The 12,689-nt window shown below is 41.5% G+C and overlaps 1 protein-coding gene across 2 annotated transcripts; it reads left to right on the top strand.

Annotated features, from left to right (window-relative positions):
- Positions 1 to 8,446: 8,446 nt before the first annotated feature.
- On the top strand, positions 8,447 to 12,088 carry Tcf21 (transcription factor 21). Of its 2 annotated transcripts, XM_070010391.1 has the most exons (3): positions 8,447 to 8,521; positions 9,254 to 9,683; positions 11,520 to 12,088. In XM_070010391.1, the coding sequence occupies exons 2-3, from the start codon at positions 9,282 to 9,284 to the stop codon at positions 11,607 to 11,609; spliced, it is 492 nt and encodes a 163-aa protein (XP_069866492.1). In that variant the 5' UTR covers positions 8,447 to 8,521; positions 9,254 to 9,281; the 3' UTR covers positions 11,610 to 12,088. The 2 variants fall into 2 exon arrangements, with proteins under 2 accessions (XP_069866492.1, XP_069866491.1); XM_070010390.1 differs by lacking the exon at positions 8,447 to 8,521 and having other exon boundaries at positions 8,865 to 9,683.
- Positions 12,089 to 12,689: the final 601 nt, after the last annotated feature.

The following is a 12,689-nucleotide window of genomic DNA, read 5'->3' as shown; positions in this document are numbered from 1 at the left end:
AGGTTGTTTTTGTTTTCGTCTTTTAATGTACTGTGTGATGCTATTTCTTTTTTCTTTCTTATTTTTTCCCTTGGTTTATACCCTGTCATCAATTTTTTTTTGATACCCTGCGTCCTGTATATACATTTATCTGATTTGGGGAAGGGAAGGGGAATAACAAAATGGTGAGTTAAAGGGCAAAGGGTGAACCAAGGCAACAGCGATACTCACAAGACAAGATGTTGGAAATGAACTTTACAACTTGGGGTGAGCGGAGTTGTTGAGAGGAAAAGTGGAGGGAAAAAAAACAAGGGAGGGAATAACACTGTTGGACAAGAAATGTACTCCTTACCTTACTTATATAACTGTAACCTGTCTCACATCACCCTTACAATAAAATAAAATGACATTTTTAAAAGTCAAACTCATATACAGAAATAACATTTTACCTGCTATGTGAGCATCCCTTAGTCCAACCAAGCACAAATATCAAAAGAAAAATCAAAAAGGCCATGTGAAAGTAGATTCAAGAGTCGGGAGCTATGGTGCCATAAATCAAAGAATATTGGGGACCCCCAAAACTGAAGGAGGCAAGGAAGGATACTTTCTAGAGTCTCCAGTGGCAGCATGGTCTTACAGCACCTGAGTTTGCACTGCAGGTCCCCAGAATTTTCAGAGAGTAAATTTTTATTATTTTTAAATCATTCAGTTTATGTGAATTTGTTATAGCAACTCAGGTAACTGATACAAATACTGTGTTTTAAAATAGGAATACTTATAAATCATTCGTGAACATAACAACTATTCAAGGTATTGATCTCTCTATAAAAATAAAACTGGAGGCCAGAATTCAAGAATGAGATCACCTAAACTCTAGGCTGGACCAAGTAATTAAGACCCAATTTTTAAACTTGCTACTATAAAGCCAACATAACTGGCAGTAAATCATCTTCTTGTGTTTATCTTTTTTTCTCAGAAACTAAAGCACATTGTTTCTGAGTTGATGTTGGTTCTGTTTGTTTTTTTGGTTGCTTGTTTATGGTACTAGAGTTTGAACTTGGATTTGTTACCTTGCTATATAGGCATGCAACTGCTTGTGTCTATACTCCAGAACTTTAAGAAAAATTTTAGAATAAATACATACTTAAACAAAGGAGGAATTTATTTATTAATGAGTTAATAAAAATAACTCATTTATAATTCAAAAAAACAAAAGAGATACATACCAAATATTTCTATTTTAAATGAAAAAAAATCCCACATAAAGTGGCTCCAACTACACTTTAATGTTTGGTGGCTTTTTTTTTTTTAGTGTAGATATTACATGGCAGAGAAAGTTGTGTTTCTTATTTCTAGGGTCAAGAACTTGTTGATATCAGTAACTTACTACAAGACTCTTTTAAAACACACTATTATCTTTATTCTACATGGCTTGTACATAATAAATTTAACTTTGAAGAAATAACCAGTAATGAAATAATCATTGAAATCACACCAAAAAACGAGAGGAAGAAATTAAATCATTATAACTTAACACTGAATAGATTTTTAATTCTGTGACTGAGACCATAAGATGTTTTTCCAAAATAACAGAATTCTAGATTTCACTAAATATTTTCCTTTGCCCTCAACACAAACACACACACACACACACACACACACACACACACAAACACAAACACACACACGCACACACACACACACACTTTTTAAATATTTTTAGAGAAATTGATTCTTATTTCTATTGTAGAAAGTCTAATACTCTATATCTCATTCAAAGCTCAAAGTGAAAATGGAAAAAAGTGAATGTTCCTGCTGAAAAGGGTCCTAAAGATAATGATCATAGCAATCACTAGTATTGCAAGTACTCTATATGTTAATCACTAAGTAAAACCACTTTGCTCACACTTCATCTCAATTAACAGTAGGGGGCTATCCCTGAGGTCAGAAATTAAGAAGGAAGACACTGAAACAAAGTGAAGTTAGAACTTACTTATCCAAATTCATACCAACTTGTTAGTTGTGCAAGCAGAGCTTGGATATAGTCCTTTGGTTCATAGTGAAAAGGTGTTATACAAAGCACAATCATTTAAAGGGAAAAATATAAAAAGAAAAAATTATAATTCTATGAAGACTTTACAACACAATAGAATACAAAGTTTACTTTTTCCTCCCAACATTTGGATTACTCTTCAGTTCAAAATCATTTTTTTGGGGGGGGTGGGGGAGATGGGAAGGGATAGGAAGGGGAAACAAAGGAGGAGGCAACAATGCTTGATAAGAAATGTACTCATTACCTTGTTCGTGTAATTGTAACCTCTCTGTACAATATTTTCACAATAAAAAAAATTTCAGTTAAAAAAATCACTTGAGAAGCATTAAGATCTTCTTCCTGGGAAAATTGTTGTATCAGAGTCATCTTTACAATTATGTTTAAAGAAAAAAGGTAATTTATTTATGTGGAATTTAGTATCTGCCTAGCATTCTAGCTTAAAATAATACTGGCTTTATCTAAAATATGTCAGAGTGACCAGTTGAAAAGACCCCAGTGCAGTCAGTCAACTATTTGTTTTGTCTATAGAGTAACCCCTCAGAAGTATTTGGCAAACTTTATTACTGAATTGATCTAACCCATGTCTATTTTTGTGTGGGAGCTATGGCCTGTACTAAATGCACAGGATGAAGAATTCCTAGATTTTTCTGGTAATGGCTCTTTAAAATTGATTTAGAGCATCTAACTAAAGAAGCCTCCTCCTCTCACCTTGCAAATTTTAGGAATGAGAATTCAATGACCCTCCTTATTATAAACCATGAATCTGCATGCAGAACCCTTCATAATTCTTCAAAAAAAAAAAAAGAAAGAAAGCCAAGCCTGTCACTACTTAATCCTACTGTTGTTTTTTCTTTTCTTTTTTTTTTGGGGGGGGGGGGGAGGTCCGGTCCTGGGGCCTGAACTCTGGGCCTGGGTGCTGTCCCTCAGCTCTTCAGCTCAAGGCTAGCGCTCTACCACTTGAACCACAGCTCCATTTCTGGCTTTTTTCTTTTTGCTTATGTGGTGCTAAGGAATTGAACTCAGGGCCTCATGGCATGCAAGGCAAGCGCTCTACCACTGAGCCACCTTCCCAGCCCTTTTTCTTAATCTATAATAAATGACAAATGAGTCCTAGTCATATCTTGTCTTATTCTTCAATTGGTTGAAAGTTAGAAATAATAATAAATAAGAAGATATGAATTTTTAATCATATACAACAGTAAATTCTATGAACTAAGTTACGTACACAAAAAATTATAACATTGAGGTACAAATACCCACATTGCTATTTTGAAGGTAAAATTTTTAGAAGACAATTAAGTTTAGTTTGACTAAGTTTATGAGAGCAGGGAGGTGTTACAATTTGATAGGGCTGGTGGCCTCATAAGAAGATTCCTCCCACTTTCATTCTTTCTCTCCACTACCAGCGGAAAGTAGACATCTAAGCGAGATCAAAAGCCCTCATAAGAACCCAACCATGCTGGCCCCTGATCATGGACTCCCGGACTCCTTAACAGAGAAAATAATATTTTATCTAAGCTATCTTGTCTATGATATTTCATTATAGTTGCCTGAGCTAAGACAGTAAACTAGTATTAAATCTTGAGACTAGGTCATAAAATTTTAAATTAAAAAAATGTATACCCATTCTTACCTTATAAAAAATATACCTGCCACATAAATAGACTAACAGAAATCCAATACAAAACATGGAAGGATTTGGCAAATACCAGACATTGCTTGAACAACTCACATATTTTACTAATCTATCATCAAAAGCAGTAGTCTTATAAAACTGAAGGTAAGTTAATGATAACATGAGGTAGAATGGCTTGCACTGGTGTGTGTTCTCAGACATTTAGCCAGAGTAATTGTTAAGTATTTCTCAAGTCATTGTCAGCTCCAATGAAGAGCTAAAGTCTTCAGAACTCAATCTGGAATAATTAATTATAAACTCAGAAAAGTCATAATCTTCATATCATCAATGAAGCTAACAAACAAACAAAATAAACAAACCTTTCCCAGTTTGCCTAAAGGAAACTTCAGGTCACACACACACACACACACACACACACACACACACACACACACACACACACAGACACACACACACACACACACACACACACACACACACACAGCTTTCTGGCCAACCCAGCATGACAGACCTTAGTGAGAACCAGCCAGTCAGCCCCACAGAACCAAGAGAAATTATGAGTTACTAATTCAGAATGTTACATAGCAATCGATAATAGAATACTATCTTCTTGAATTAAGCTTCTTAATTTCTCTGTACTTCATTGTTCTCTTCTGTAAGAGAACTAAAGAGGGCTAAATTAATTAATGTAATTATAACAATTCCTGGTATATGCTAACTTAATAAATCATTGGCATATCCTTTATTATTAATAACTAAAATGATAGAAGAAAACATTCTCAATTGATGCTCAAGAAATCTGACACGTAAGAACTTGAGAACAAATATCTCAAAGTAGGTACTCTATTAGTACCTCGGAGGTACTAATAGACCTGGCACATACAATTGAACAGTAGAAAGTAGAATCACAAAAGCCCTGAAAAGAAATTTGGATTTTGGATTAGACATAATAAGTGACTTTGGAGGATGGTAAGCAGAAGAATGGCTTGAATCAATCTATTGGAAATGAACATTAGGAGGACAGAAATGAAAGCTCCCCCCCCCCAAAAAAAAAATCCTCAAGAAACTCTTACAATCATGTCAGTAAAGGGTTTTGGTGACTTGAACTTGAGATTAGCAGGGCAGAGGAAGCAAGGAACATAAATCTTTGTAGAGCTATGCTTCTTGGATAAGAGACCCTTGGCCTATGTAGGCAGAGATGAGATTTTTAACTTTAATACAGTCTTTCTAGCTTGTATATTACTCTAAGCTTTAAATCTCAGGAAAGCTCATCCATCTCAGTTTCGTATAATTCAAGGTTGAATTTTTATAGGTTCTTATAAATAAATATGAGATAACAGAATATGAATTTCCACTTATTTTTTTCACAAATATTAAACTAGAAAAGAATGTATCCAAACTGTTTGGCTTTGTGAAAGAATTATTTAAGACAAATTAAGACCCTGGCCCAGGTATCAGTACTGGTCCTGGTATTTCACAGGAACAGAATTCTTGACCATAGAGGTCCTTTTTGGCTCTGAGCATATTATCTAATTCTAACAGCATATTATCTTGTATCTGTACTTTAAAATACTATGTAATATAGAAATATCTCATGTTCTTGAAGCCACAATGGATATTCTCAGGGATTTCCTGCTGATGCTAAACCTAAACACCATGTCTCAAAAATAAAATCACTTGCACAAAAGAAGTAATCTTAAAGAAGCAACTGCTAGTTTCATTAGTGTTACATTCACTCTAGCTGCGAAATTATGAGTACCACTATAATTTGTGTTGAAGAAGGGGAGAGACTGTCCAATCTATGAAAAGTTTAAATTCTAAAATTCAATAAAGTCAGACTATGATGGCTTATGAACAGGAAATAGATGCCTGTCCATCAGTAGGAAAAGGAAAGGTCTAATGGTAATGACATAGAATCAAAAGAGAGGCACCAACTCACGGAGAGTGTCAACAATTGGTGGTGGTTACCATGAAATAAAAAAGACAAAACAAGAGTTATTACTTAGAAGGGAAGAAAAAGAGAACTGTCAGTTTTACTAATTATGCCAGAGTGAATACTTCCTGCCCTTATACTGGAGAGTACAAGAAAATTTAAAGGCAAATCTTCCCTCTTGGGAAAGATAAAGTGAGGGTACACAAGTCAGTTCAAAAGAAGCATATAAGATTTTCTTTCACATAAAAAAGGATTCAAATTATTCTATCCAAGTGCAATTGAATCAAATCTAAACTTCCTGAAAATGTATCAGTTGATAAAGCAAGATTTAAGTTCAAGGAAACATTCCATGCCTAATCTTCATTTTACAACTTTCACAGATAAATTTTCCTTAGCACTAAAATCTTTCAAAGACAGACTTTCTTGCAAAACAAATTTGTTAAGTGTACAACAAATTTGCCAGATGCCTCAGAGATATGAGCCATTACTTAAGAGTCAGGTAAAAACCTTTAGGATCTATCTCTTGCTTTCAAAGCAGTCATTTCTATGAGGTGCTTAGGAACATAATGTTCAAAATATTGGTGCTGTTATCAGAAGGGTTAATCAGCTTCTTAAAAGTGTTTGTCTTCTCACCGAATATAGTTTATATTTTGGAGAATTTGGCAAAGTTCAAGTTACAGCTTAACTGATTTGTTTGGTAGAATGCAACAATAAATCATTTCCCCCACTTATTTGTCCTGAAGAGTTTTTGGTTTTGTGTTGTTTGTTTTTTAGCAAAGATAGCAGAAAGATTCAAGAAAGGAGGGGGAGTTTTAACATACTTTAAGACTTCACATCAAGATAACTAAATGACAACCTTCACATCTTAGTTCTTTATAGAGTTTTAGAAACACGCAAAGTTCATTATCAACCTACCAGTCCTGCCCAGCCTGAATGTGTCACTGCAAGATAAATGGACATGAAATTTAATTAGTGCTTACATTGCTATAAAGAAAAATAATTACTAGGCTTACAAGCCAGTTTATGGCGTGAGGCTAATTTTGCTTCCTTCTAGATATTGCTATTTTTTAAGTTTGTGACACTGGAAAAATACACAGACAGCAGCAATCTATTCTGAGGTATATATTATTGTGACTCTCACTATTCTTCAAATGGTCTGGACTATCCACTAAAGTATAGCAGAGAAGCAGAAACAACAGTAGAAGAAGGAAAAGGAGGAAGAAGAGGAGGAGGAGGAGGAGGAGGAGGAGGAGGAGGAGGAGGAGGAATGAAACTCTGTGAAGTAAAATTGATACAGTTTAACAGCCTGCTCTGTAGTAAAGCCATAGTTCCAATTCTTAATTATCATCTTATTCCAGAACCCAAATAAATGCTTTGTGGTTATTTTAGAGATATCTCAGTTGCTACACACACACACACACACACACACACACACACACACATACACACACACACACCACACACACACACACACACACACACACACACACACTTTACTGGCTAATGCCCATTTTCACATAGCTCTTTAGTCTAAAAATAACTTTAACTTTCATGTCTTACCAAGAGTAAGAAAAGGGAGGACAAATCAGAGAAATCTAGTTTGGAAATCAGTGAGGAAAATTCTAACAGGACTTCTGGGTACTCTCTCAATGCTGTCTTGGGCCTCAAACTAAATTATTACAGTTTCTGTGTTGTAGCCCTGGGTCACTTGTGCATGAAGACAAAGGCAACTTCAACTTGATATTTCTGTCATCCCTGCTGTGGGAAGAGTCCTTTTCCTGGTTTATAACATCAATCACTCTTGCAATAAATCTTGGGAGTGAATATGGTCATTTAAAACTCCACCTGCACAAACAACAGAAAATAAGAGCTCATAAATCTCTACACTGGTGATTAACAAATTTTGGGTCCTGGGCAAAGATATTATGGGGGAAGGGCTCACTAATTCATTAATAAAGACTGATTTGCTGACAACCTGTTTAGTTTACAGCATAGGGGGAAAGCAAACAAGCCCCTGCTAAGAAAACAAAACGTTAGAGGTTAGTGAATTCCCAGCTGATTAGAGGGATTAGAGATATGATATCCTAATGTAGCAAAGGGCTTCAAATGCTTGGAAACTGCCCCGATGTTCGCCTGCAGCCTTCACCCCCAATGTCTAATTGTCAGCAAGGCAAACCCAGCAGAGCATTAGGAAGAGAACTCCAGGCACTTGGTCTCCGTGGTTTCACTGCATTGCTTTCATTCACTCCCTGTGTTCTGACTGCCTTTGCTTATCTACTCCCCCAGAAGCTTTTCTCAGTCTCTAGGAAAGATCATTGGAGATGAGGTTATGGATGAAAAACAACCTCTTCATAGGTATAATCCTGCTTTGTGTTTTACAATATCTGCTTTACAAGAGGGACCTAGGCCAAGAGGATAGGGGTGGGTGGAGAGATTTTAAAATTCCGGGGTGGGGGGGGGGCAAGGGGATGTGTGAAAACAACGGAGACTCTGAAGACCACATGCAATGCATTTCTGGAAGGACACACTCAAGAAAGTGTTCGTTGCATGAAGAAAAGATTTTTTCAACCGATAAAGTATTTTCCACACATCCATCACACCCCGCCGGTCCCTGTGTATGTGCAATGGTCAAGTGTGTTTGTGTCCACGTGGGCAGTTTCTCTGGGCCTCTGAAATGACGGGACACAGATGTATTTTTGTGTATCTACTTTCCTTAACTATCATAATGAGGATTCTGAGAAGCACTTGCTTTCTTGATTGTCCCCAGGTAAAGTGGGGGGAAGATGACTTCTTAATACCCTGGAGTCTGTGTAGCATTAGCACGAGCCGGTGGAGCCCTGTCGGGGGTTTTAGTTGCTGTTTTCTTGGCAGATGGGGAGCGACAGAGCGCTTGGGTTGGATGAAAGGCCCTCAAAGAAGGGTAAGGCCATTTTCCTTGAAATTTTCAATGACAACTGGCAGGGACCATTTCCTGGGGGGGGGGGGCGCCTACAGAGCCCAGCGGGGCAGAGGGCTAGAGGTGTGAGTTGGGCCGGTGCCCACTCACCTTGGGCCTGGGTCAAAGGAGATGGATGAGCCCAGGCTTGCAGCCACGGAGTGGATTTACACCGCCCGTTGGAAATCAGGGTCCCCAGCGTGTGAGAGTCCCTGGCGTTGGGGTCGGGAGCTTAGCTGGGCCCAGCAGGCCCCTCCCCTGGGCCTCCCGGATCCGCCTCTATTCCCCAGATAAATTCCTAGTGTCCACCAAATTCCTCAGCGCTCTCTCAGCACTCTCCTCTACGGCCAGGGCTCCGGGGTGGAGGAGCAGAGCGCCGGCTTCTTCCGCACAGAAGCCCCGCACGGTGGGCTTCCCCTGGGCAGGGGAAGGGCTGAGACCCAAGCAGCCAGACCCCAGACCCCTGACTTCAACTCCACACACCAGGTGGCTGCTCCTCCACACTTGATCCATTGGTTTCGGCTCTCTCTGCTCTCTCTGATCTCTCTGATTCTCTCTGATCTCTCTGATTCCCCCTCTGATTCCTTCTCTCTCTCACTCTCTCTCTTTCTCTCCTCTCTCCTTCTCCCTCCCTCTCTTCTCCCTCCCTCCCTCTCTCTCCCTCTCTCTCCTTCTCCGTCCCTGCGTCTCCTCCAACATGTCCACGGGGTCCCTCAGCGATGTGGAGGACCTTCAGGAGGTGGAGATGCTGGCGTGTGACGGGATGAAAGTGGACTCGAGCAAGGAGGGTGCGACTTCCAACGAGAGTACTGAGGAGGGCTCCAACTGCGAGAACGGGTCTCCGCAGAAGGGCCGCGGCGGCCTGGGCAAGAGGAGGAAGGCGCCCACTAAAAAGAGCCCCCTGAGCGGGGTCAGCCAGGAGGGGAAGCAGGTCCAGCGCAACGCGGCCAACGCGCGCGAGCGGGCCCGCATGCGGGTGCTGAGCAAGGCCTTCTCCAGGCTCAAGACCACCCTGCCCTGGGTGCCCCCGGACACCAAGCTCTCCAAGCTGGACACGCTCCGCCTGGCGTCCAGCTACATCGCCCATTTGAGGCAGATCCTGGCTAACGACAAGTACGAGAACGGTTACATTCACCCCATCAACCTGGTGAGTCGGTCCGTCCCCCCCACCCCACCCCCGGGGCCGCGGAGGCCGGCCGCCTTCGCGGTGCACAGCTTCGGGGCGCGCGCGTGAGCGCGGGGCTGGGACCCGCGGGGGCTGGGGGGTGGGAGCTCTGGGATTTTACCCACGGGGGCCACTGCTGGCCTAGCGCCTTTAGGGACCAGTGTTGGGCGATCGCTGCACCGCCCTGGCTTTTTGCTGTGCGTGCAGCGGGATGGCAAATGATTTATGCCAGAGTTTGACGTGGCACTCCAGTAAGGGATTTCCAAGAGTATTCAGCTGGGAGAAGGGGGAAAAGAAAAAGGGGGGATCCCCCCCTTTCCCGTGCCAGCGCCATTCCCGCTGTCGCAGTGGGGACAGGAAACATCGACGTGATGACGTGCACTGAAAAACATCCTATTAACCCCTTTATTCTTCTTTTAGCTGAGACTAAAACTTGACTTTTTGCCTTCTCATTCGTGTCCACGTCCACCCCCCTTCCTTTTCCAGGTATATATTTAAGACTGTTAGATGGTGGATTCATTCGTGCCCCACCCCCATAATTGTTCATGGAAGCACCCCAACTGTGTAAATGTTCTCAGCTCTCCCCTAAGTCCTAGACATTCGAGCAGATCTCAGCACCATCAATAAGTTCGCTCAGGTAATCGTGGAAGAATCATTACAATAACAGGTCACACTCTCCTAAGCTGTGGGAGTCTCATTCTCTTATTTGCTTATAAGTCACTGTCCATCGAGTCTGATTTTTAATACAAAAATATGATGCCCAAGAGTCCATTTTCTCGGGTGTATTTTGCTGTTTTAAGGGATATATTCAAATTCCTCTTTCAATTGGTTTCATTTGAAAATTTGAAGGCTCTAAAGAAAAACAACAACTTGAGGGGAATTCTGTTTATATATGATAAGAGTGAGATTTTCCCCTCTTAAAAGTCAAGGCTTATCAGCCAGCCATCAGTGAGAGACATTTGATTTGTCTTCTCACCCAATTGGTCTCAGTAATTGGAGAAAAGGGTAGCAACAACACACTTTGCCATGAAAAAAAAATATATATATATATCCCCTCCAATTAAAGCTGGTGGGTTTTTTTGAAGTGAGATAAGTAGTTTTTAGAACACGAATTGCCCTAAGGCACTCACAGTGGCTGCTGCTTCTTTCTTTGAATGAAAAACAACTTATCCGACTTTATTATGAAACCGCGGAGAGAAAGCTTTGCTTTCTCGGTAGTAGCAAACTAATCTTAAATAAAACGTTCGTTCTTGTGTCTCTTATTCGAATTCTGTCCCCTTCAGAGATTAACTTAAAAACTGTGGTCAAAGCTGACGCTTGGAGGAAAGAAACCAGAGTCGACACATAGCTGGAGGAGAGAGGACCCTAAAACCCGATCCCGCCCCCCCCCAGGGGGCTGAGAAAGCTCTGCGCCCGGCCCCTGGTGACCGGTGGGCTCCTAACCCCACTCAGCTGTCCAGTGACTCCTAGAAGCGCCTGCCTGGGGCTCTGGCGCATCCCACCCCTGGGCTTTCAATTCAGAATGAACCCTGCTTGCTCGAATTCTAAGATCCCACCACCGCCCCTCAAGCTGAGGCTTGGCCCCTTGGCTGGCTTTTTTGCCTTATCCCAGCCTCCGGGTACACACGGATAGGAAGTACATCGCCCAGGATAACCAGCCTTTCCAGCTCACTGTCTGCTCCTCCTCCTCCTCTTCTCCCTCCTCCTCCTCCTCCTCCTCCTCCTCCTCACCAGTCTCAGTCTGGGGCTCTGGGCCCACCCCATTCTCCCATCCCCCTCCAAGTCCACTCACCTCCTTGGCCCTCTTCTCCCCTGCAGACCTGGCCCTTCACTGTAGCTGGGAAACCCGAGAGCGACCTGAAAGAAGTGGTGACGGCCAGCCGCTTGTGTGGAACCACGGTGTCCTGACCTTGGAGGTGCGAGTCTGGGGTAGGCTCGCTCCCCCGGGGGGAGCGGGCCCCTGGAAGGCGCCCCCCCCCCGCCCTCCCTCGCTCTCTTCTCGGCTCCCCTCGCGCAGCGCCCCTCTCCCATCCCTCCCTGCGAGAACACTTTAGAGCAACGACGAGATTCGTTTCCAGAGGACATCGATTGTACTTACAGATTCCCCCATCTATTTAACTTTATTAACTTCTACAGTGAATGACTTCTGTGAGCCTTGCTGGTCCAAGAGCAATATGTAATTATATATAAATCTATAGAAACAGATTGATAAGAGCCTATCGACGATGTGTATCTTTTGTATAATATGTTGTGAGATGTAATCATAGGATAGCTGACTTTGACAGTCACATTTATAAAGTAATTCACCCAAAGATATATATTTTTTTCCAAGCAAGTTTTGCTACTTTTGAAAATAAATCTTTCTTTATATTGCTAAAAAAAAAAAACCACCTCCTGGCATTGGTGTGATTTTTCTTTAATAAAAAAATAGATAAAGGGGAAAAGCAGACACTGTGGAGAAATTTGATGATAAAAACGATTCTCTTAAGCTTCCAGACAGACTTGTAGTGAAAATGAAGTATGATTTCCACTGTGAAGGTGCAGGTCGTATTTTATGCTGCAAGATTCTGTTTAGCCCATTACAACTATCGCAGCTATCAAGACCATGGGGGGCTGATGTTCAGCTTTTCTGCAGTAAACGAAAGAAAAGAAGACTGGAAAGGAAAATCTGATTTTACAACTATTTTCCAGTAACATTGCTGACAGGAACAGGAAAATCAGCTCCGAACTTCCCATGCGGGGATGCGATTCTAAGGCCCGCGTTTTGTAAAGAAGCCCTGAGATTCTAAACGACAAAAGAGGCAGATACCCTAACCCTTAGTATGTGTCCTTCGACTTCCAAGAACTTGTCCATATTTTACCCAAGTCTTCGTAATAATGCCCTGATTGCTTCTAACCATAAGCGCGCACCCTACACGTGCCTGCGTTTCGTTGGGTGTTACCCCCTTTGCGTTCAGCTCCCGCCGCGAACTTCCTGCGGGCTGGATC

Source organism: Dipodomys merriami, unplaced genomic scaffold (genome assembly GCF_024711535.1).
Source record: "Dipodomys merriami isolate MVZ:Mamm:240054 unplaced genomic scaffold, mDipMer1.0.p SCAF_8, whole genome shotgun sequence".
NCBI lineage: Eukaryota > Metazoa > Chordata > Mammalia > Rodentia > Heteromyidae > Dipodomys > Dipodomys merriami.
This window is presented reverse-complemented; position numbering and strand designations above follow the sequence as displayed.

Coding starts and splice junctions, on each gene's coding strand:
- Tcf21 (XM_070010390.1), top strand. CDS start 9,234: ATGTCCACGGGGTCCCTCAGCGATGTGGAGGACCTTCAGGAGGTGGAG. Junction 9,684..11,519: donor ACATTCACCCCATCAACCTG/GTGAGTCGGTCC, acceptor TCTCCCCTGCAG/ACCTGGCCCTTCACTGTAGC.